General features: G+C 49.4%; 1 protein-coding gene across 2 annotated transcripts in view; it reads right to left on the reverse strand.

Annotated features, from left to right (window-relative positions):
- Window positions 1-24,471, reverse strand: part of ATP11C (ATPase phospholipid transporting 11C (ATP11C blood group)) — a 57,197-nt gene that overhangs the window by 16,806 nt on the left and 15,920 nt on the right. For both annotated transcript variants that reach the window (XM_088173412.1, XM_014884981.2), the window contains 19 exons: window positions 19,338-19,457; window positions 17,609-17,698; window positions 14,254-14,334; window positions 13,194-13,301; window positions 12,283-12,411; window positions 9,638-9,741; window positions 8,955-9,005; window positions 8,080-8,144; window positions 7,471-7,552; window positions 6,950-7,100; window positions 5,975-6,172; window positions 5,007-5,168; window positions 4,733-4,890; window positions 3,798-3,869; window positions 2,868-2,941; window positions 2,132-2,235; window positions 1,388-1,569; window positions 602-865; window positions 91-265 (listed from right to left, as the gene is read on the reverse strand). In XM_088173412.1, the coding sequence (XP_088029538.1) occupies window positions 91-265; window positions 602-865; window positions 1,388-1,569; window positions 2,132-2,235; window positions 2,868-2,941; window positions 3,798-3,869; window positions 4,733-4,890; window positions 5,007-5,168; window positions 5,975-6,172; window positions 6,950-7,100; window positions 7,471-7,552; window positions 8,080-8,144; window positions 8,955-9,005; window positions 9,638-9,741; window positions 12,283-12,411; window positions 13,194-13,301; window positions 14,254-14,334; window positions 17,609-17,698; window positions 19,338-19,457 (2,370 nt within the window). The remainder of the gene's footprint in view (window positions 1-90; window positions 266-601; window positions 866-1,387; window positions 1,570-2,131; window positions 2,236-2,867; window positions 2,942-3,797; window positions 3,870-4,732; window positions 4,891-5,006; window positions 5,169-5,974; window positions 6,173-6,949; window positions 7,101-7,470; window positions 7,553-8,079; window positions 8,145-8,954; window positions 9,006-9,637; window positions 9,742-12,282; window positions 12,412-13,193; window positions 13,302-14,253; window positions 14,335-17,608; window positions 17,699-19,337; window positions 19,458-24,471) is intronic.

Below are 24,471 nucleotides of genomic sequence, written 5' to 3' on the forward strand. Positions count from 1 at the left end.
GTCCTGCTTGATTAGTATGATCAGGTCAAGTCCCAGCTGATGAATTCAGCTTGTGTCACATCAGGCAGGGAGAGGTAAAGAAATAAATACCTGTGCTTTCTGCAGTGGAGCCATCCTGCAGCAGAGCACTGCAGTGCACTTCAGGCAGATCTGCAGGAATATGCTTTTGTAATTGCTGGAGCCAGAGTCCTGAGAAGGGTTCAGGATCAGGGACAGTGTGGAGCCATCGATGATCAGTCCATATTCCTGACTCAATGTCCAGCTTCTGGGGAACAACAAGGAACACGTTTGAAAATCAGACTGAGAAGTCAACCTAGCTGCTTGTATCATCTTAGTGAAAATAAAAAACGGTTTTGGGTTAATCTTCTCTCCATCCATTTTTTGGGGCTTAGCAATTTTAAAAGGCTTAGACTTAACACGTGCCCTTCACTAAAGGAACAGTGCAAAGTTCAAAGCCAACTAATACCAGAGATGATGAGCAAAGCCAAGGAAGCAAGCACAGTGTCTGCAGGCAGCCAGTGCCCAGGGCCACAGCACGGGGCTCCTCCTCTCCCAAACCTGCATCTCAAACGTGCACAGCTGGCTCCTCTGGCTCACTCACCTCTTCAGGCCTCCCCGGTTTTTGGGAACATCCTGGATGAGTTTTTTGTGGTACTCCAGCAGCAGCTCATGGAGCCGATCCTCCTTCCTGTCAGTGTCCCCCACTGTCGAGGCTGTGAGCTCCAGCAGCTCTGTGCTGGTCTGGAACAGCCTGCAGGCGTAGCACGTGGACTTGGCAGTTTCCATCTTGTCCCCTGTCAGCACCCACACCTTCATGCCAGCTGCATGCAGGGCTTCGATGGTCTCTGCCAGCTGCTCCTGCAGCCTGCAAGCACGAGAAAAATCACCACACAACCCTGATTCTGCTTCTGCAGGTACAAAACACCAGCTCAAGACAAGTTAATTGGCATTTTCCATGCTGGCCTGATCACTGCCACAGGAATAAGGATTACAAGCCAGCAATACTAAATCTTTATTTGCAGGCAAAAAGAGAAATCACTGTTTTATACTCTTGACTCTTAGGCCTCCCAGTAAGAGTTTAATTTACACTTGCAGTTCCTATAACTGAATGTGAAATTGAATTTGTTTTGATGTGCAAATTAATGCTGTGTGCTTAATTCACTCTCTAGAAGTGCAAGTATTTCTGTAGTTTCATTAATAAATCCCAATTCCTACTACACCAGACAATTTAAGCAACTAGGGCACTGTGAAATGGGTTGTGCCATGGTGTAATTAATTGCCCTGGACACTGGCAGCATCTGCCTGGCTGTTCAGTTCCATCACAGCGAGTCTGGGCCACGAGGTGACAGCCCAGAGAAGGCACAGGCACCACAGAGCTGGTCCTTACCTGTCTTCTACAGCAGTAGCCCCAATCAGGTGCATGTCTGCTTCTGTGTCATCAAAAACCTTGGCCATCTTCTCCTCCCTGTCCTGCAGAGCCATCTTGGCTTCATTGAGCTGCCTGTCAATTTTGTCATACTCCTTCTCAGTGAGTTCTTTGAAGGCCACACACAGCGTTCTGTAGCCATCCTGGCAGCAGCAGGGAAAGAAAACAAAGTGGATAAACACTCTAAATCCAGATTTCTTACAGCTCCTCACTTGAGGGTTGGTGCTTTTGTCTACCATCAGTGCTTCTGGCAGTACTGGCCCTGAGGGCAAGGACAATTTGCTGGCTTGTGTCACAAGAGCAATTCTCTGTGTTTATACAGTAACTTCTTCCCACCAGAGTGCACATAATAAACAGAACCATGATGAGAAAGAAACGAAGAGAAGGAGCAGGGCTGAGAGTGTGCAGCCAGCAGGGAGAGCAGGGACTGGGTGCCACCACCACCACAGGGACCAGGCTGCTGATTTTACTTCCATTTTTAACTTGCCTGGGAGATGCTTGGACACAACCTTGGTGGAGACCATATAAGTATTTCAAATAAAGGTGGAAGCCAACCAAACAAAAAAGGAAAGAAGGCTGCCATCAAAACAATGTGAAGTGACACTCTGCTTTTCAACACTTCCCTCCAGAGCAAGGTCACACCCCTATTTTTGGAAGAAGGCTTTCCTGAGCCCAGAGCCAGCCAAATTCCAGCTGTGTGCTCACCATGGCATTGCGGTCCACGTGGACTTTTGTTTGTTGGATTTCTTCTTGCTGCACCCTTGGGAAAATAGAGGAGTCTGCTCCTTTACAGAAGAGAAGTAACTTTCCTAAAAGCGAATTATAAATAGTTTATAGCACTCACAAGCTGCAGAAAGACTTAAAAGTCAACAGCAAGTAAGTGATGCAGAGGGAGGAAACCTGGCAGGACTAAAGAGGGAACTGCTAGAAATCTGATTCCTACCAAAAATGGCCTTTGACCAGCCTGTGAAAAAATCCTGGCTGAGACTTTGGGTGTCCCTACCTGCCTCTGAGTAAGTTTTCAGCAACAGGCAGGGCATTGTATCTGTAAGCCTTGGCAACCCTTCCAGGGAGGGTAAAAGCAGCATCCCAAACCTTACAGCACAGACACTTGAGAGGGATGGTGACCTCACAATTTTTGTCTGTTATTCCCATGAAACCCCATCCCACCCAGGGGACATTCTCACATGTCTTCCCTGTACTTGTTCCAGGCAGGGAGCTCTCCATGGGTCACTGTCCTCATCCCCTGATCTGCTGCTGGTCCCTAACAGCTGCTACGAAGCAAAGTTAACTCTGTGACAACCAGACCAGTACAGAACCTTGGTTAGACCAGCCTAGAAAACATCCCAGCTCAGCTCGTGTGGGTGACAGGAATAAGGAGGATGTTTTCTGGCAGTGCCCACAGGTGTGCAGCAGCCCCACAGGTGCACCCTGCCCTCACCTGTGCTGGTTCTCACAATGACACTCATCCGGCGCCGCACTGGGTCAAAGTTCAGCACGTGGAGGAGTTGGTACCTTCAGAAAAAGGGGAAAAAAAAAAAAAAAAAAAAAAGCTCTGACTCAGTAAAGGAAAAACAGAAAAATAACTATTTGAGACAGAAAATCACTAACAGTGAGCTGCAGAAATCAATACACCCTACAAGCAGCATCAGCCACCTGGGAATCAATTTTACAGCTCCTGCACAAGAAAATGGAGGGAAAACCACCCCAAATTCCAGCAGTGCTGTGGTGCTCTGAGCATGGCACTGAGAGTGTGGGCACCCAGCAGTGCAGCAAGGCCCCAGGCTGGGCAGGGGCTCAGCAGGGCATGGGGCACCACGTGCCACAGGCAGCAACACCGAGCCTCCCATTTAAATAAGAACTTTTTTCATGAGGGAAGTAAGAAGTGAAACTTGCTTGTGAAGGCAGGTTTGGGGAGTGCTGGGATTAGTCAGTGACTCACAGACGTCCACCAAGCTGAGAGCACAGGGTAAAATCTACCTGTTTTCAGCTTGGGAGGGGAAAAAAGGTTCCAGGGAACGGAGCTGTATCACGAGTTTAGGCTTACAGTGTCCTGCTGTGAGCCCCAGCTCCAGAAGGTCAGCAGCCACCTCCTGAACCTGGTGCAGATGAAGGACACACACAAAGGACTGCAGGCTCCCGAGGGACCTGAATTTAGACATCAGTGAACCACCCGTGGATTTTTACAAGCGAGCCTTTTCACCTCCACCTTGATGTGGTGTGCTTTGTAAATGGGACAGGAGCTTTGGGGCAGCTCAGCACGGTGTGACAGCCCTCAAGGCACAGCTTGGACCTTGCCAGGTTGAGCAAACTCAGAAAAGCTGGGTGGGAGTGGTGCAGAAGAGCAGCCCTGTTCCTCAGCAGCACTTACATCTCAGTTTCATTCTTTTGGTTTCGGATTTTCATGAAATCGTTTTCAAGTCCTAGAAAAGTGAAACCATACCTGTCAATAAACAAAAGGACAGAACAACATTGAAAACACCCATTGGCACATATTATACATAACAATGTTCTCGTTTCACCTCCTGCACTGCAGAGCAGAGCTCGGGGAGCCTGAGCTAAGGGGCATGGCTGGATGTTTGTTTGCTACGATGTCCTGGCACTGCTCCCATCCCCTGGAGAGCCTGGGCACTGGAGCACACAGACACAGAGAAACTCTGGACATGGTCCACTGCCTCTCTGGCAGCTTCACAAGCCATGAGCAAGTGCACACAGCTGCAGAAGCCTCCATGGAAAACCTCAACCTCCATCTAAAACCAGGGGCTGGCAAGAGCACAGGATCACTGATTTGGGCTGGAGGGATCTTCCAGATCACCTGGTCCCAAAGCCCTGCCACGGGCAGGGACACCTCTCACTAGAGCAGGCTCTGCCAGCCTGGCCCCGAGCATCTCTGGCACGATTCAAAGGTGGGGTTGACTAAAGTAACCATCCTGTTATTTTGCCACTGCACGGCAAGGAAAAAAAGTCACTGCAATATGCAGATGGTAACTGGTCTGTGTTCCTAGGGGATTAAAGCACGAGGCCATGTGGGCAAAGAAGCCCCTGCCTCACCTGGGCACTGCAGCACCTTGGGGATGCTCTGAGTGAAGGCAAACCATGGGCTACCAGGGCAGATCCTTTACAGAGCTTCCCTTTGACAGAGCTCATTAAACCCCCAGGGCACAGGGCTGCAGCTCAGGCTCAGCAATGGTATCACAGCATGCTTCCCAGACACTGTGGACAGGGATCTACCACCTTCAGAGCCCCCTCACCTCCCTCCTTCCCACCAGAGAGGCAATTAGAAAGCCAACATCCTCCCATTCTTACTTTTCTGCTCCTTTCACCAAAGCGATTTCATCAGGGGAAGAGGAGATGTAGGTGCATTTTCTCTCTGGGTGTGCCATCAGCCCATCCACCTGGTCTGCCTCCTTGATCTGCACCGTGTGGCACAGGCACAGGGCTCTCAGGAACAGCTCCTCACGGCTCTGGCCAGGAGGGAGGGAGGGAGGGAGGGGAGGGCTCGTTACCAGCTCAGTGGATCCACACCCAGCCAGGAGCTGGCCACAAAACCCTTCCAGCCATCGGCACACACATCTCCTACCTTTTCAGCTTTGCCACAGTATTTGAGGGGTCCATCAGGCTGGGAGAAGCCATCCACCTCTGAAATGCAGTCCTTGTACTTGTGCCCATCTATGCAGCACTCGATGAACTCCATGCTGTTCTCTGTCAGTGTCCCAGTTTTGTCTGTGAACACGTACTCCACCTGCAAGCACCAGGCAGCTGCCACAGGGGCTGGGCAAGGAGCCCCAAAAAAGGGGCTGGGGCTTGTCAGTGCATGTGTGCCAGTGCTGGAGAGCACCTGGCTATCCTAACCTGGCTCTGCACTGTGTAGGTCTGCTGGCCCCTGAGCTTTTCATGTTGCAAGGTGGCAGGAGACAACTTCTGAAGACTTGAAATCTGTCTCCAGGCTCTTCACTTCCCCCTCATTCACTTTCTGGGGTCCTTTTCTACAGCCCTAGTGCTTACAGATCTGCTGCTGCCTCCTCTGGGGGATTTTCATCTTGGAGTTGTATTTCAATTTGTTAATTGCTACTCTGAGTATACTTTTATTATTGTTTTCAAAGCAGAATCAGGAGCAGGAGGCAGTACACATGCCCTGCAGATCAGAAAGGGAAGCCTGAGCTGTCTGGGTGCCCCACAAGGCACGTGCTCTGCACGCCCAGGGACATGACTGGGCAGACATTTTCCTTAATCCTCAAAGAGACAGAGGATTTTTAATTTTTAATTGAAGCAGTGAAAGCAAAGCACCCTGACACGCAGAGCACTGTGCCTGATATTCCCCAATATGGAAACAATTGGCGTGACCCAATTCCTGCTCTTTCATGCACTATTTATAACTTTATCTGCTTCCAGAGCAAGTGCAATCACATTAAATGGAAAGTGCCACCACAGAGGGTGAAGCTCTGGCCCGGGGGGACCACGAGGGATTGCCACAACAATGGCTCCTTGCAGGGAGGGCACTTTCATCCACGTTTTCACCCAGAAAATGCAAACACAGCAAGCTCTGACCTGCCCGAGCTCCTCATTCAGGTCCGAGGTGTTCACCAGTGCTCCCTCCTGAATTTCTTCATCATACATCTCCTTGTCCCAGGAGATGAAGAAGGAGCCCAAGAACTTCTGCATCTCTACTGTGACATACATGGAGACAGGGATAATGAAGTTGAAGAGGACCATGAAGGACAGGAAATCCGTGAACATCCGCAGGACCTGCAAAGGGAAGAGGAGAAGATGCAGCCTGTGGCTCTCAGGACACAGGGGCAGCTACAGCAACACCTCAGGGATTCTAGGCAGCTTCTCAGAAAGGGTTAAACAGGAAAAAACAACATGGAAATGAATACAGCTCAGATACAGGGCTAAACCCCATTGTCCTTTGGCACAGAAAATCCCCCAGTCCTCTGCAGCTCCACCAGGTACAGAGTACATCTCACTGCTTCATAACCACGTTTCATAAGCATATTCCTCTTAAGAATATCTGTTATAGGCTCGTCCTGACCCCAAATAACCAGAAAAAAGGAGCAGGTGGCTTGAGACCAGTCAGGTACAGGTACAAGAGGAGCAGTAACATCTCTGCACACACTCATTTTTTAGCCCATCACATCAAGATCTCTGCACACACTCACTGTCTCAGGCTTCACTGCCCAAATCTTAGCAAATTTACCAAACTGGCTGCCATGGCCTCAATTTAAGTTTACCTATTCAAAGCTGAAAGACAGCTCGAGTTCAGATGAGGACTCAGGTTAAACCAGCTGCATTTCTATATCATGGAGTATTTATTTATGCTTTGCCCTGCTCCACACAAATATCACTGTGCACAAGCATGAGAGAGGCACAAAGGAAACACAAACAGCAGGAGAGACCAAAGGAAACAACAGCACATTGTGTGAGCAAGCAGGACTCCCAGGGCTGGAGCAGGCACTACCAGATTAAACAAAACAGCCAGAAAAAGTCAAGCTGGAGGAGGTGCTGAAATCCAGATCCACTCACCTTGAATGTCTCTCTCTCTTTTTTAGTCTTTTCATTGTACCAAGGCTCATCATTAAATGGATTACTCTGCCAGACATATTTCAGAGTTGTGCACACAGTGGCCTTGCCCAGTAAGATGCACAAATACACTATCAAGAAAGCGTTGATAGATCTGAAAAACAGGTTTCTTTTTTAAATTCTTGCAGCTATTTTTATAGAGAAAAACATGTTCAATAGGCAGGAACTAAACTTCCTTACTTTTAAGAAGAGAATTACAAAGAAAGTGCTTTTAACACTGCTGATATTGAAGGTCGGGGTCATATTTTTTAACATTTCTTAATTTTGTTTTCAAATAAGAAAAGCTACTAAATGATGGTGCTTCTTACAAGATATGCTTTACCAAATACCCAGATTTTTCTATGCAATCAGAGAGCATCTGAAACAAAGGGCAGCAGATTAGGGGATTATTTCTGTACAAGCCACCCATTAAAAACCCAAGCCCAACAGGTTTTAGCGATTTTTTTCTGAACATAAATACTCACTTTTCCACAGCAGAGCGTTTCTGAGATTTCCCTTGGTAGTTCAGAGCCATTTTTGTTTCCATTCCAGTATAGACTGCAACTCCTGCAGGGCATTAAGGCAGGGCTCATTAGGGACTGGCACTCAGGGCATCAGTGTTTACATCCAACTCCAACCCAGGGAGGGAAGGGGCAGCACCCAAGGACTGCTCAACTCCAGAAACCTCTGAGGCTGCTAAATCATGTCACTGCTGTGTCCCAGAGCAGGAGCAGGGCCCAAGGACCACAGAGAGCCAGGAAAAGCATCAGTCTCCCATCACAGCCCTCACCCTCCATCACCAGAGCTCAGACTGCTCCCAGCAAAGGATCCGGGGACAAATCTTTGCTCATCGTGTCCCAGGCAAAAAGAAAAACCGGCTCTGGTGAACTGACAGCACCGAGCAGCCCTGCACACAGAACCAAAACCTCCTCATTTCACCCTGAAATTGCAACCAGCTTGCATGGAAGCTGCAGCTGCACAGCCCAGGTAGGCAGGCTGCACAGAAGTATGCTCAGTCCAGATTTAACAGGAAATATCTACATTTGTCATTACTTATCTGAACTGTTTAAATAAACAAACAAAAATAACTTCACCATAAATCTTCTTGGTATTTTTGAGGGTAGCACCTTTCAACAACAGGTTTTCAGGACCCAAAGACCTAAATATAAAAGAAATAACATGGCATCACTCAAGGAACATTCAAACTACCTTATAAACTAGAATCAGAAATTGGATATAAAGATAAGTAAAGGTTCCTTACATCTGATTACATCATTTGTGTTAAACTGGGGCCTTGCTTGAGTTTCTCTTATACATATAATTACATTTCCATTTCATCTTACAAATACCATCCCCAATGCACAAAGTTCCACTCTTGTTGGGGGATTTTCAGTAAAGCTTTGAGGAATAACTGCACAATGTTCAGATCCAGAATATTCCAGTACTCATATAAAAATGCAGTGTTAAAATCATCAGAAGCCTGTCCATTCCAGCCCAGCCAATCGATGGCACCACCAGAGCTGACAGCCCCATTTGTGTTTTTATTTCCCTGTGCAGACCCTCTGCTGCTCCCAGGGTATGACCAGACCCACCAGAGCACAAACCCCTCCACCATGCTCTGCTGAGGGCCAGTTGTTTTGGATGGCTTCTGAACATTTATTTACCCATTTTTTTTCTGTGAAACGCTCTGACTGATGTTTGAGTTTTTGCTTACCTTTGAATGACAATATTTTGTCATTGCCTGGTACATTTGTGCCCCATCAGCAGGGCAGGACATGACCAGGTGGTCCCTGCTTCCCCAAAGGGGGCTCAAACAAATCACAGGATGGCAGAAGAGATATCTCCTTTTAGAATGAAATCTTTGGAATGGTTAAAGAAAAAAAATTCCCAAATGATGGCAGGACAAACTCAAGATCCTTGAAATTCTCTGTAGATGCCCAACCCCTTTGAGGAGGGCCAACTGACCAACCTGGCTACAGGCTCTTGGTTACTTCTGTAGATGATAATTCTCCCAACAAATCTGTGATAAAATAGGAGAAACTTGTATTACAAACACACCAAAGAAGAGTCATTGACAGGAAATGGAAGCAAACACAGAAACAAGTGAATTGGAGAGTTCAATGAGCACAGAGGCCGTGCTCAGGACAGGGAGCAGCCACACTCTCCCCAGGGATGTTTACACACCCATTTCTGCAAGGGATGTAACCACAGACACTGCAGTGGTGCATGGACCATTCCCAGTGCTGAGCTGAGCAAAACCAGCTCACCCCACCAGGGAAGAGCTGCACAAGGGACACCTGGGTCACCCCACCAGGGAGGAGCTGCACAAGGGACACCTGGATCACCCCACCAGGGAGGAGCTGCACAAGGGACACCTGGGTCACCCCACCAGGGAGGAGCTGCACAAGGGACACCTGGCTGCCGAGACTCTGAGCTTGGAAAACTTTGCCATGCCCATGCACAGGAGGCTCATCCCTGCCCTGGGACACCCTTTGGTCTCTGATGCACAGACAATGATTGCTCTGCTGAGCTGCAGATGGCTCTGGGGATGGTGCTGAGGGGTCTCAGGGGGTGACACCATGACAGGGGGACACAGGATGGACAGACTGACTCGGAGGGGTCAGGGAGGGGACGCAGGAGGGACAGACTCACTTGTAGAGGTCAGGCTGTGGCTGCTCACACTCGATGGTGGCCGTGAGGGTGTCGATGGCTTCATCAGTGCAGAGCACAGTGGTGTCCCTCACTGCATAGTGAGTCTGGGACAGGAGCACAGGCAGTGTCACCACCAACCTTAGCAACAATCCCATCCCCAAATTTGATGCCCCATCACTTAAAACGTCTCTGTGCACAAGCCTGTCAGCACCAGCAGCTCTCCCAGGCCCCCACCACATTCCCAAAAAGCAGCTGAAGCATCTCTCAGCAAAAATGAAGTCACTGACACTTAAGAGAAGCCACAGCAGCAGGAGCTGCTGGGTGTCCCTCAGTAAGGCATCACCAAAAGCATGGCATCCCCCAAAAGCACAGCATCCTGGTTTTCCCTGGTTGGGGTGCAGGTAGCCCTGGGAAGGGGCTTGGAGACCACCTGTCCTGGCCCCTGATGGTAACCAGCCCCAGCCCCAGCCCCAGGGATCACCTGTCCTGGCTCCTGATGGTAACCAGCCCCAGCCCCAGGGATCACCTGTCCTGGCTCCTGATGGTAACCAGCCCCAGCCCCAGGGATCACCTGTCCTGGCTCCTGATGGTAACCAGCCCCAGCCCCAGCCCCAGGGATCACCTGTCCTGGCTCCTGATGGTAACCAGCCCCAGCCCCAGGGATCACCTGTCCTGGCTCCTGATGGTAACCAGCCCCAGCCCCAGCCCCAGGGATCAGGCAGAGCACCGGCAGACTCTGAGCTATTTTTAGCAGCTGCTGCAGCAAAGGTTCATCTCTCATAATTAACTGAAAAGCCCACAAAGGATCTGCTCTCTGCCTTTCAGGCTCTATTTATAGGAGCTGCTCAGAGCTCCAAGTCACGGCAGGCTGCCTCAATCCATCTTCATAAACAAATTCATTAAAGCTCTTCCTCCGCTCCTGCCGTGCTCGTCCCCTCCCCTGCACATCCCGGGAGGCACTGCTGTGTTACACACACACACACACACAGAGCCATGGCATCAGAAATCCCCACCCTCTGCTCTGCCAGCCTGCCTGGCTTCTCCAGCTGAAAATGCTCCAGCACGTGTGGATCTCTGGTGTAGATCTGAGCCTTTGTGAAGCACAAGCCAGAACTGCTCCTGCAGTGCCCAGTACCAAACACAGCCTTTGTGTGGGGGTTTGCAATCTGCCCTCAGCACAGACACTGTGCAGTCATTGAGTGATGTTTCAAAGCCACCTCCCAATCAATTCCATCATCTTTACATCCCCTGGTGCATTTAGAAAACACATGTTCTTTTAGCTGACATACAGCCAAAGATTTGTGCTTCAAAGACAGAGCCCTGGCAAAAATCTCTTTTACAGCTCTATTCCAGTTCCACTTAGTCAGGTGTCTTTCCCATACCTCAACCTGACACGTACCAAACAGCAGAAAAATCCCCAGCAGGAAGGCAGCAGATAGCCCTGCAGATGAGGTTTGGTGATTACCCAAGCATGCTTCCCTCATCCCCTTCTGCAGCAAACCCTGGTTCCTAATGTTAGCTCTATTTCCCCAAACAGAACTGGCTCTTCTATTCCCTCTTCCCCTTCAAACTCATCTTCACCTCCTCATGAAACAGGAGGCAGCTCCCAGTCACCTACAGGAATCCATAAACCAAGAAAGAAACACCCCAGTGCTTGATATAGAAACTCAGCATCACATCCCAGGACTCACAAGTTACTAAGAGCCAAGATTCTGCAAAAGTAATGTGACCTCATGCATAGAATACACCTGACACAAATAAGCAATAGCCTTTGAACATGCCTTGCTATTTTTGGCCTCAAGCCACTTCAAAGCTCCAGCTCCTCCTGCCCAGTGGAACCAGTTCTGTGCCACCAGCTCCCACACAGGTTATCCAGCACCAACTGAGAGCTGCCCAGAGAGAAGAGCCACAAATCCCAGAAAAACCCATCAGATCCACAGTGGCATTCCCACTGACTTCAGAGTACACTGGAATGAATCCTGTCATTTTAAAGCATCTTCCAGTCCTACTACTGCAGCTGCTAGTATCTGTATAAACATTTATCAAACTCAAGTGCAACCAAATGTTCATGTCTTCTGACATATATAAGGTCTGTCTTGTTGCTTCTTTCCCTAGTTTAGAGAAGGGGAGATAGAGAAAGAAAATAAACTGAAGATATTCATCCTGAGCAAGACCAGTATTAAGTTTCACTGCTTGCTCCAGGGAAAAGGAGAGAAAATCCCAGAAGTGATGCTTTTCTCATGCTGGTGGAAAATTCCCCAAATGAATGTGGACATGCTGCCTCCAGGAAGTCCCAGATCTCACTGGAAATGCTTGGTTAAGTAACAGGAGTGTTGGCAGGTGCTGGAGAGCTGCAGGCACTGCTGCCCTGAACCACCAGAGCTCAGAGTGTGGCTGGAGCAGGGGAGCACAAACACTGCCTGCATCAATACATGGCAATCCAGCGTGGGGCAGGGCCAGCACAAATGGCCCTTGGAGACAAAACAGAGCACAAACAACCCCCAGGGCTGCACTGCAAGCTGACAAGAGGCAGCAGCTGCTAAAGAGCACAGGGGCACAGGGATGGGCTCATGGCAGCCCCCACCTGGCCAGCAGTGCCACCATCCCCAGGTCCCCAAGCACAGGTGCCACACCCAGCCCCTTACCTTGAAATTGGACTCTCCATCCAGGCTTGCTGTGGTGACATAACAGGTCCCATCAGTGCTGCTGGAGGCCAAAAATATCAAATCACAGGGGAAGGTCTCATCTGCTTTCACTTCTACTATGTCTCCAACCTAGGAGAAAGGAAACATTTACATTGAAAATCCTCTCAGTTTTTATTAGATGATCATGGTTTAGTTTCTCTCAAAGCCTAGAAGAAATCACCTTGGCTGAAAGGTAAACTGGGGTGCAAGATGAGCACAGATCCCTGAGCACCCACCTGGCACTGCCAGGGGACAGTCCCCTCCTCACCCTGGCACTGCCAGGGGACAGTCCCCCCCATCGCCCTGGCACTGCCAGGGGACAGTCCCCTCTCTGCCTGGCACTGCCAGGGGACAGTCCCCCCCTCGCCCTGGCACTGCCAGGGGACAGTCCCCTCCTCACCCTGGCACTGCCAGGGGACAGTCCCCCCCATCGCCCTGGCACTGCCAGGGGACAGTCCCCCCCTCGCCCTGGCACTGCCAGGGGCCATTTCTCTGCTAAATCTTTGATGGAACAGGAGACTGTACTTGCCTGAAGTGTGGTGTGATAAATTAACATCAAAGCTAAGTGTACTTTCCTGGTGTCCTTGGGAGAGTTGGAAATAGAAGAGGACTGCCTGTCCTGGAGAAGTGCAGGATGCTGACAGATCTGTCACTAGTCAGCCCTGGTACAGCTTTTGTGAGACAGCTTTTCAAAAGCAATCAAAGGCAGCTTCACTCCCTCACTGGGAGCAGCTCTGGCAGCTTCTCATGTGTAGGTGAGCAGGCTGGGGCAGCTCTGAGCCAGCCCAGCCCTCCCCTGTCCCCTCAGCTCACAGCTCTGTGCTCCCACCAGCCTCACTGAGAGCCACTTCCAGGCTCTCCGTTAACATTACCTTGATTTTTTCACTCTCCTTCCGCACTTGCTTTGCATTTTCGACAACAAAGACGTTGCTTTTGTTCACCTCGTTGTCAGCTCTGTGCCTCAGCCAGTCCTCGTACCCCTAAGGCACAGACACAGGCAACAAACTCGTGAAACAGTGAGCAAACTACTGCAAAAGGAGGAGTGAGGATGAGAGGGACACATGAAAACAATGAATAACCGTCCCCAGACCTCCTTCATGCCTGACAAAACATCAACCACAGTAGCTCAGACTGAATCAATTTATTTTAAAAACTTCAATATGCATATTTGACAGATTCAGAACAGATTAAAATAACACAAAAATAATCTATATGCAGGGCATGCAACGAGCAGCCAAACTACTGTAACATATTTATATTATTCTCAGCTTTGCTAAGAACAGACTGATAATATGAAAAATACACCCAGCAGCCTACAACTCCTTCCTATGGTAATGCAGGATGAGTCTCTTCCTCTTCAGCCTTTACTGGAAGAATAAAACATTGAGATTTGAAGCAGATAGATTTTATTCTAGCTCTCCCTTTCCAGCCCCCGTAGAAGAAACTTCTTTTATTATTCAAGCAGGAAATTTTAAATGGCATGTGTGCCTGTGATGGGAGGCAAGAGGTCTTTTAACACTGCAAGGAGATGAGGATTACACGTTTTCAGGACTAGCTGAGGGGGTGAACAGAACCTGTCCTTTCCACCTACCAACACGGGAGCAGGGTGTGGGTGTATTTGGAGCACATCTCTGCAAGGACTCAAAGAGTGTTTCCAAGAGAAAAAAGCGTCCAAGTAACACCAGAGCTAGAGCAGAAAGCTTCACTGCCCCTCGCTGCTGCTCTCAGCAGCACAGGGATGCTGTGCAGTGCCAGGACAGGACACACCAATGCCCACACTGAAATTCAGCCTCTCCTGAGGGGCACCAGTGCCTGTCTCACCCCTAGGGAGGCTGCACCAAACGCACCTGCACGTGTTAGAGATGTTTAAATACACTCAGAATCCACCTTCTCCACCTGTCTCATCCTCTCCTCCCCACACTGACCCTGTACCTGTTTGATGGCTGTGACAGTGATGACAAAGAAGAGTGGGAGGCCACTGGTCACGGGGCTGGTTGGGGTGTCCACGATCACCTGCAGAGACAAAAATGCATTGCTGAGCCACTGAGGGCAGGTCAGAGCCCAGCACAGGAGAAAGGGCTGCTTGGGAAAGGGAGGGCAGCACCAGCCATCCTGAACCACGGACATTGGGAGGCTAAAAATAACACCCATCATCCCAAATTACCTATGAAATACACTGCAGAACAGAACATGAATATTGCAGTAAAGCAGAAATCCAGGCTTTGTCTCTAAGCTCTCAGATTTGGAGCTCAGAGCACCATGGCTGCACAGGGGCCCTGGGGCACAGAGCTGGATCCTTCCTGAGCTCAGCCCAGGGCTCAAGCCAGCACCAAGCCCCTGGATCTTTAATTAAACCTTCAGGCTGAGGGACACCACTGCTCCTCCTGACACTACCAGGACTTGGCTCAAAGGGTAAGAAAGGCAGGACGGGTTCATAAATGGGAGGGAAGCACTTTCCACCTTCCAAACCAAAACACCACAAACTTTTGGTCATTTTTCCTGCTCTCCTGGAGAGAATGGGAGCACGAGAGGCAGATGATGAGGGCTCTGATGAAAGGGATGGGGAAACTCAGCAGAAAGGCTTTGTGTCCCCACAAAGGGACTTTGTCTCTTGTTTGTGCTTCCCCAGCACGCTCTCCACCAGCAGCATTTGGATATTTATTGTTCCAGGCTGCCTGTGAAAAGCTGTGTTGAGGGCAGGGCTCCTCTTATCAGCTACGTGGACATTTTTGACCATGAAATGCTGTTCACTGCAATATTGCCCTGCACTACTGAAGCCAGAGAGAAAAGCCAGAAGATTCTCAAGTGGAAGAGATACACCACAAGAAGCAGCCAGATAAATGGCAGATGAATTAAGGCTAAACCAAGATAAACACCAAAAATATTTCCAGGTACAGTGAGCCCTGGCTCACTCAAATGGGTGTAAAATGTCTCCAAGCTGAAAGTCTGGTAGAAACCCCACTTTGGAGGAACAGCCTAAAGTGAGGACAGTGCCAAATGTCACACAGACACTGCACAGGGGATGGCCAGTAAGCCAAAGGTTATCCTGCAAAAACTGGACAGAAGTGGACAAAAATTCTTGGGAATCCAAAAAGAACTTGGGCTTTCTGCTGAGAGGGGCAAAGCTGAGGATCTCCTGCTGCCCAGGAGAGTTTCCTGCACTAGACAAGATGCAATTGTATGCATTTACGTCAAAAAAATACAATTTCTGTCCACATAGATATAGGATTACAGATATAGGAACCCAATATCAGATGAAGTGCCTAGAATAATTCATATATGCATTTGGAGTTTGGACTCCCTGCAAAATCCCTGTGGCTAGACACTGCTTCTCCCCTTTGTAGCTGGTGAAAAGCTGAGGGACACACAAGCAACAAGCCAGGACTAAGGCAGACTCCTGAAACTATTTTGGGACTGGTTTAGGACTTCAAAGCTTAATTTGAACGCACTTAAAAGTGACAAAGTCCTCCTGTTACTTAAGAGTTTCTTCTTACAAGAGTCCTCAGGACACTAAGGACCACATTCCAGAAATTCTCTGCATTTTCCTCCTCATCCTCTTCTCACTGCTGCAGCTCCTGACACAGCCATTGCCACCTGTCCTGTCTGCAGACACACCTGGGCTGTGGCACCCCAGGCCAGCCCTTCCACCAGGAGATTCCTGCAGGTGCTGTGAGAGCTGAACCCAAGGAACAGCCCCCTTGTGTCCCTGTCTGTGGGCAGCCTGCTTCATGATTAATGCCCAGACTGTGTCTGACAAAGAGCAGGGTCTGGGGTCCCAGAGAAGCAGGTGTTTAGATAAAGAGTTTCACTGCAGGTAGGGATTCCTCCAGCACTGTGACCCTCCACTCCTCATGCAGCAACCAGCTGGGACAGCCCCATTCATTCACAGAAATTTAAAGCTAAGCATGAACATTTAAGACAGAGGTTTTCAAGCTATAACCCTCGGTAGTTATATTGCATGGAGTGGCCCTGGGTGCCTTTTTAAGGCAGGTGACATCTCCAGAATGACAAGTAGCTGGGGGCAGGGGCTGCTCTACAGTGGTCACTGCTGTCAGCCTGGGCTGTGCCCAGCTGGGTTTGTTTGTTCTCTGACCAGGAGAGCTGCTTCCCGATTTTAGAGGTGCCCACAGAATAAAGACCAGGAGGAACAGCCAGGCTCTTCTCCCACCTGGGCCTAAAATGGGCAAGCAGCTAGACTGAAAGCAGGTTTGTGTTATAATCAGGAATGTTCCGTGTTCTCCAGAGCCAGAGGGTCAATAGATGAAATGTAACAGCACGTCACTAAGTGGCCAGCTACACAAAAAGGACACCCTGACTCCAGGGTATCGCTTCAGTTCAAGGCAAATTACAAATTGGGGCTGACAAAATGGAGCAAGGCCAGCGAAATGAGGAGATGGAGGCGAGCCAGCTGACGCTGGAGTAAATTGGCTTTTCATGTCACACTGCCAGGGGAGGCTCTCACAGCCATGGCTGGGGATCCCTGCTCCTGCAGCAGCCTCTGACTGCAGGCAGAGCCCTTCACTGCACAGACAAAGCATTCCTGGCTCCATCAGGAGCCGAGGACAGAGTGAGATCCCAGTGCTGAACCCCTGCAGCAGCCCCAGCTTCCCTTTGCCCTTGCTGGGCTGGAGCTCTGGTGCCCATTTCCAGCCCCAGAGCTGAGGGTTTAAAAGGTGAGCAAAGGCACTGCAGTGATTCTCCCAAACTCCCTTTGCCCCTGAGCATTTTGACAGCTTGGATGACAGAACAGAAAATGAAATTCCTCAGGATTTTCCCCTTCCCCCAAGCCAAAAAGCAGAGCAGGAAAAGCTTGTGCCTATAATAAATTTGCTGTTTTGCCCATGCAGAGCAACTTCCCGAAGCTTCAGGTTTCCAAAACTCATCTTACGCATTTTCTGAATTTTACTGAGTTCATTCTATCTCCCCTGCTTGCCTTGAAACTCATGATATCTGAGACATAAAAATATCATATCACTTGGGGAAATATAGTTATGAAACAAATAACAATGGTGACAAAAAAATAGATCTTAATTGTGTAGCATCAGTGGTTGAATGATGTTAACAGTTAGAATTAAGATGCTTTTTCAGTGTTTCAGCAGTCATTCAGACCCCATCTATTTTAATTATTTTTATGCCTTGGATGGTGTGGCAGAATTATAACACAGCTTCCAATTCAAAAATTCCCAAACTCTTATAAGCACTAAGAGTTTTAAAGCTCAATTGTTGTTCAAGCTGTGTTTGCCATCAGTGCCTAAAGAAAACTCACTCTTAGCATCAAAGCTCTTACCTGCACGAGGAAGATGATGAGGAAGTAGAAGTTGGCAATTCTTCTAAACTGCTCAAAGAGGTTCTTCGGGAGGAAATTCCAGAGGGTGTACTGTGGGGAGAGAGGGGCACTCACCAACACACCGGGGCTGGCAGGGAGCAGAGCTGCAGTTTGGGGATGCTCTGCACCCCCAGAGGGTGCAGAGGAGGGGCAGGGGGAGCACAGAGAGCTGCAGGGCTCCAGGACACCGAGCAGCTCTGGGTGCTGAGATTCCAAATGCTCCCAATTCCTGCTGCAGCCTCCAGCTGTCCCTGCTGGAGCACTGAGCAGCCACAAGTGTCACAGAGAAACAACTTCTAAAAAGGCAGTGGTAGACACTTGATTTCATTACAACATAACCCACAGTGGATGTTGTTTTTCCAAATTGCCAAAACCATATTAGAGCTGCTTTTAAAACAAAAAAAAAAAAAAAAAGCCATGCTGCCCTTACAAATTCAGCATTAGATTGTGCTTCATTATAATTTTAAGAAGGCTGCTGAATCATTTACTCTGGAAGGCACATGGAATTTAAGAACAACATGGAAAATAATGGGTCTAATATCTATCTTTCAGTCTGTCTGGAATAAAAAAAAAAATAAGCAGCCAAGTCCCAAGACCAATGTCCATTTAATTATAAAAGAGACTGGTCAGCTCCCAGGCCTAGCAAATATAAAAGGGAAAAAAAAGCAAGGACATAACATTCAAAAAATAAATCAAGGAAGAACTAAAATTAGTGCTAAAGCAAATCATTTGTCAGGGAGGGACTGAGATGGGGGAAGGTGTCCTCACTGCAGGGAAACGTCAGTGGGAACACTCCACAAGTTAAACACGGCCACACTGATAACTCTTCCCAAAAATAAACCCAGACATGCAAAAAAAACCAGATAAGATCCAAGATGTAGAAAGAAAGGAAGGAGAGGGAACAACCTCCTTGCAGCTCAAGTAGAGCAGAGCTGGAGCCTAAGTGTGTGCTGAGCATCACCAAGTGAATCCTGAGCACTGGGAAACGTTTCCAGCTGTGTTGACAACATGAATGCCACTTGTTTGATATTTTACTCGAGTTGGCTCCAAATCTTTTGAAATAGCTTCATGAATGTCACGGGAAAAAGCGAAGCAGAAGGCAGATGGGTGTCATCACAGTTTTCCACCATCAACAAAAGCTGCATTAATACCATATGAATGTTTCCCCCCCCTTTCATCCAAAGGGGTAAACAGAGAATGGTTATTTTTGTCCTATCTCAAGAAGGAAAAATCCCACAGAACAAAAAAAAAAAAAAAAAAAAAAGAAGGAATAATTTTTATGTCCCTTTATAAAATAATGCCACTCCCTTTCACAAATTTGAGTTGCTGTTATCTCATGCTGTATTATAAACCTAATCTGTCTTTTCCTCCCAAAGGGGTTGCCAGAAAACTTTGAATAAAAACCTAAAAAAAACCCCAACCCCACAAAAATCAATGTGTCCATGTGCTTTGCTCTCATCCAGACTACAAGAAAGAAGCTTTTCCATATCCCCACTAGCATGGATAGGATGGGAAAAAAAAAAAATTACTAAGAGAGAGACTGGAGCTGTGAGTAAGGGCTGTACCAGGCTGCTCCACTGGCACCTCTGCACCCATCCTTGAGGAATTTGGCCTCTCTGGGTTGCCAGAGGCAGCAGCAGGGTGAGCACAGAGCAGGAACCGAGCAGACATTGCCCCTGGGCCAGCTCACCTTGGAGGAGACGATCCTGTTGTCGCAGAACTTCTGTGCCACGTACGCCTCGGTGTCCGGGACAGGGCGGTGCCCGACCACCACGGTGCGTGTGCCCACCCTCTTCTCCTCCCCAGCACACTGTCAGGGCAGCCAGCAAAGGAAAACACAGCTTTTAGCTCAAAACAACTCCGACATTCACATCCACGGCTGCCAGCTTCTCAGCACGCCGTGCTGTTCGCTGGCAATAGCTCAGGAATTCACCCCTCTGCCCCAAAGCACACAGAATCAACAACAGCACACGGTTATTTCAGTAAAAGCAAGGATGTGCTGAGCCTGAAACACACCTTTGCTCAGCAGCAGCTGCCAGGACCACACCCACCCTACAGGCAGCAGGACAGGTCACTGTGTCACCTGTTCGGTCACCCTGTGCAGGACACCTGTGCCTGCATCTGCAGCCTGTGCCACCTTATTTCTCCTCCTGGAAGGAGGATATGTCTTTATCAAGCACTTCAAATCATCAGGAATATAATTTGGCATCTCTACATCTCTTGCTAGTCCTGGAGAATCCTTCAGCTCTGGTTTATTCATTGCACGGAGGATGATGGCAACTGCACCCTCCCTTGCACTCACTCTTCTGTCCAACCCTCCAGCCCCTGCAAAATGTCTCAGCACCACACTGGCACACACAGATTTAGTACTCAGCTCAAAAAACCAAACGGGTCTGCTTCTGCTATTTAAAAAATCTCAGCTAAAATCACGAATGATGAAGCAGACAGCTTCACACCACAAACTCCTCAGGATGACACACAGGCTGCTGGGGAGCCAGCTGGGCTTGCTGGGGCTTTAATTTAAAGCAGAATGAGATGTCACAAGTGAATGTGCCACGGGGGTTTGGTGACAGCCCCGCTGCTCCACAGCAGCATGAGGGAATTGCAGTGAAATAACCCCAGCAGGGCTGCTCTGCAGGACAGCAGCCCCAGCAAAGCCAGGAGACGTCTGTGATCAGCAACACGGGGCTCTAGCAGAGACCCCGGCACCCCAGAGCCCTTCCAGGATACCCACGGGAGGGGACAACACCTGCAAACCACAGACAGGTCCTCTGCACCCAAAGGATGCCAGCACACAGTAAACAACATACCTGAATGTATCAAAAGTACCAGAACTCCTCTATTCTAATGTGACTCTTCAGCATCCAATTTCCAGCTTCTTGTAACTCCTTTTAAAACCTTTCCCCACGTGTGACAAAGCCCAGGCCAGGCAGGTCCCTGCACTGGGAGCTCTCAGTGGTTGAGGCAGCACCATCACCCTCAGCTCTGGCCAGCCCAGCACACTCAAGTTTCCCAATGGACCAGAAACCTTTATTTTCAAAACCAACACAACTGTGCAATAGTTTAAAAATCAGCTTTTCATTCTGTCCAGGTCCCCCCCTTTCATGCAACAAAGTGTCCTTGCCACAGACGCTCACAGCCAAGGGAGAAGACCTGGCTGGCACCAGGAAGCATTTGGTGATGCTGAACTTAAAATTACACAGTGAATTTAAAATTACTACTGAGAGCAAATGGGGGAAGAGGGGTGAGGGGGAAAGAGTGGTGTTAGACCAGGGTAAGATTTCCTTAGAGTTCAGGTTTTGAATTTTCAAACATGAAGAGGGAAGACCTTTGTCACAGTCCATGCTTTGAGGGCATTAGCAGGCAGCAGGGCTGCTGAAACACCAGCAGGCATTCCTCACACGCCACTGAGTCAAACTAATCCTCAGCCCCACAGCCTGCTTGCTTTGAAACCCACCAGAGCAGGTGTCAAAAACGCCAAATCCCTGTCCCATGTCAGCTGCCCAGCACGGGCTCAGCCTGCTGCAGATGGATGCTCTGGCAGTGCCTGGATCTGGCTCAGCATTGGCAGCTTGGCAAGGTGCACACAAAACCCAGCTACAGAAAAGGGGCTCTGGAGAAAAACATGCTAAGAGAGAAGGCCTGGGACTAACTGCTGCTTGGGGAAAGTGTCAAACCCAAAAACTTAAACAGTTAAAAATGGTGGACCTGGAATAGCAACAACTGAATGGATCCTGTTCCATCAGGAGCAGGATCTGCCCAAAGAAAGCAGCAGCTCTTCCCTTCCCCTGTTCCCCACCCATGTCTGCAGCAGCTTTAATTAAAGCAGTGTTTTACACCATGCCTATACCTGGGGAGGTGTGCTGACCACTCTGCCTACAGCCATCCTCACACCTCCAGGGGCTGCTGCCTGAGCAGGAGGATTCTCACACCCTGCACCTCCCAGCAGAGCCAGCAGCACCCCAGCAGTGAGCAGCAAAGCTGGGCAGGGCTGGCACACACTCCCAGCTGGGGAATGCCACCATCCTCCCAGCCACACCACCACAGCAGCAAACAGCCAATCTTCCAAACTACAAACCAGACCCAAAAACGTTCCCTGATGTACCTGCTGCATGACAGAGGTGCCAGCCACAGTCTCATCACCAACTTGTGCCCCAGGAGCAGGAGACAGAGCCATCCATCCATGCAGGGCAGTGCCAGGCAGCTGGCACTGATGTCCCCAGGTCTGGTGCTCCTGTGCAGGCTCTGGAGCCAGGCGTGCCTGGGGACATCCCTGCAGCCCAGGGAGGAAGTGACAGCTTCCCCTGCCTGTGCTGCTGGCACGGAGCAGGGTCGGGGCTTGCCACTCACAGGCACTGGCATGGAAACCACGGAGTTGTGCTTCAAGCACTTCTAGAAAAGTATAGGCAAGGATTTCCTGACTACCCACAGAGAGCACGGGGTGTGTGAAGCCTCAGAGCAGAGCAGAACCCAAATGCAGGTGTGGTGTGCTGGCTGACAAAGCCACACTGAGTTACCTGCACCAGCTCCCAGGAGGGCTCTCAGCCTGCAATCCCTCCAGCATCACCTGCACAGGTGAGTGCAGTGCCAGCTGACAGTGGCACTGTAACTCCACAGAGCATCCCAGCCCTCCCTCCGTGGTCTGGCCAGGCTCCCAAAAACCACAGCATTCCATTTCCCATTCCCCCAACCTCCCCGTGGTGTCACACCTTCCCACAGCACACCAGACACCTGCAGCAAGGTGCTGGCTGAGCTCAGCAATTAAAAGCTCTCACTTTGATGAGCCCAGCCCGAGCCCTGGCTGGGTCATTAATAGATTGCTATGTCTTAATAATGGCTCTACACAGAGACTTAGAGGCAGATTTAGGGAATAACTGCCAGGCTTTTGGGAAAATTATAAAATATGCAGATTAGCAGGCAGAGGATTTAGACGACTTTTTCCGACTGCCTTTCATGAAAAATTTTAATTCTGATGGTAAAAAAAAAAAAAAAAAAGGAAATATTACTTGGATGCAATTCAAGCAGCTGCCTCATTGCCTGGTGGGGTTCTACACAGCCCACAGGGCTGGAGTGAGCTGGTGCAGGCAAAAGCCAGAGATTCTCTGGCTGTTTAGAGCCAAACCTGCCAAATGGATTATTCAAAAAATAAACAACTGCACTCCCCTCATAGGCACTCTCTCAGCTCCCTGGGCTGGAGCTGTGGTGTTTGTGTGAGAAGCAGAGCTGTGTGCAGGGATCAGCAGGGTCAGACTGGGCACGGAGAGGGGACAGTGCCAGGGAAGCCACACTGCATTCCCCCACCAAGGACCCAGGGATTCCTGCAGGTGACCACAGACCCATCTGCTGTGCCTTGTCCCTGTAACCCAGGAGAGCTGCCAGCAGCTGGCAGACACCAGCAGCACCAGGAGGACCCTGCAGACACCAGGAGCTGAGGGGAAGGAGGCAAGGAAACATTTTTGAGCAGAGCCACTCTCCTATCTGCATCCCCAAAGATGCAGGTCTGTCCTGCAATGTTTCAGGCCTCAGTGCAGAGCTCCTGCTCACTCCCCCAGCCCAACCAAGCCCAGTGAGTCAATCTTTCAGCAGGGCATCCAAACCTGACTTCTCCTGAAGGAGCTCAGCTGGAACACAAACCAGGGAGTCAAACACAAATCAGAGGAGATAGAGATGAGGCAACCCAGGCTGCTCTGCCAGGAGCATCCCTGGAGCTGCTCCCTGTGCTGGCTTTGCCCTGGGGCAGGTCCAGGTGGCCCCCAGGGCAGGTCCAGGTGGCCCCTGCACCCACACGGGGCACACCTGGCAGGGCAGAGGGCTGCTGTAGCACCACCCTTCTCATGCCAGGGAGAATCCCACACGTGAATGTGTTCTGCCAAATGCTTTGCTGGAACCCAAAATTCCCACACTTGCCCCTTTTCTGAAGCCCACGTGCTGCCAGAAGCAGCAGTTCTGAAATCAAGGCATTAGGGTGGATAATGGCTATTTTCTTAAACTGCCCAAATTTCAAAAGCCCAACTGTGTGCCCATGGAAGGTCACCTGAGTCTTGGTGTTTCACTGAAAATTTATCTTTGAGGAGATAAGAACGGGTATGATTTGAAGGCATCAGGCCAGGAGTAAAAAATGCCCATGGATGCAATTAATAACCCAACATATTGATGACTTGAAGCTGTTGGAGCAGAGATGGCAGAATTACATCTGCAGCCCACAGCAGTCCCCAAATTCTCCATCTGAGTTCAGGCAAGTGTCCCTTCGTGCCTCTTTCCCCTGCTCCATCTGTGCCCTTCTCCCAGGGAAGTCCCTGCCCAGCACAATCACCCCTGCCTGCCCTGGGGAGAGGCTCCTCTTCACCTCCCCTCCCCATTTTCTTGGAATCCACCACACCACCAGGCACAGCACCCAGATGGCACTGGATAAGAACTGCAAACCTGGATAAAAATTAGCAAGCCTGGGTAAAAATTAATGGAGTTAGACTGAGTTCAACAGGAGAGGTGAACCTGTGCTCTGCAGCCACTTCAAGGGGAATATTTCTAGGGCAGCTGCAAACAGTGTTTAATTATATCCCCCATATGGAAAGCAAGTGTCTGTGCTACCTTCTGGCCCTGTTTCCTGAAAAAAAAAAAACAGTGGCAGAAGAAAAACTAAAAAACCACCACCATTTGATTTACTACAGTTCCAGAAAGCACCAAAACCAGAACTAACTAGTAAAAAAAACCTCTCCTTTCATGTTTGCTGAAGATAACTTGAAGCCACAAAGTAAACACAAACAACTCATAGAAAACAGATCTAATAAAAAACCACAGGCATTTTTAAAAAAAATCATCTGCTA

Source organism: Sturnus vulgaris, chromosome 14 (assembly GCF_052056855.1).
Source record: "Sturnus vulgaris isolate bStuVul1 chromosome 14, bStuVul1.hap1, whole genome shotgun sequence".
NCBI classification, from domain to species: Eukaryota; Metazoa; Chordata; class Aves; order Passeriformes; family Sturnidae; genus Sturnus; species Sturnus vulgaris.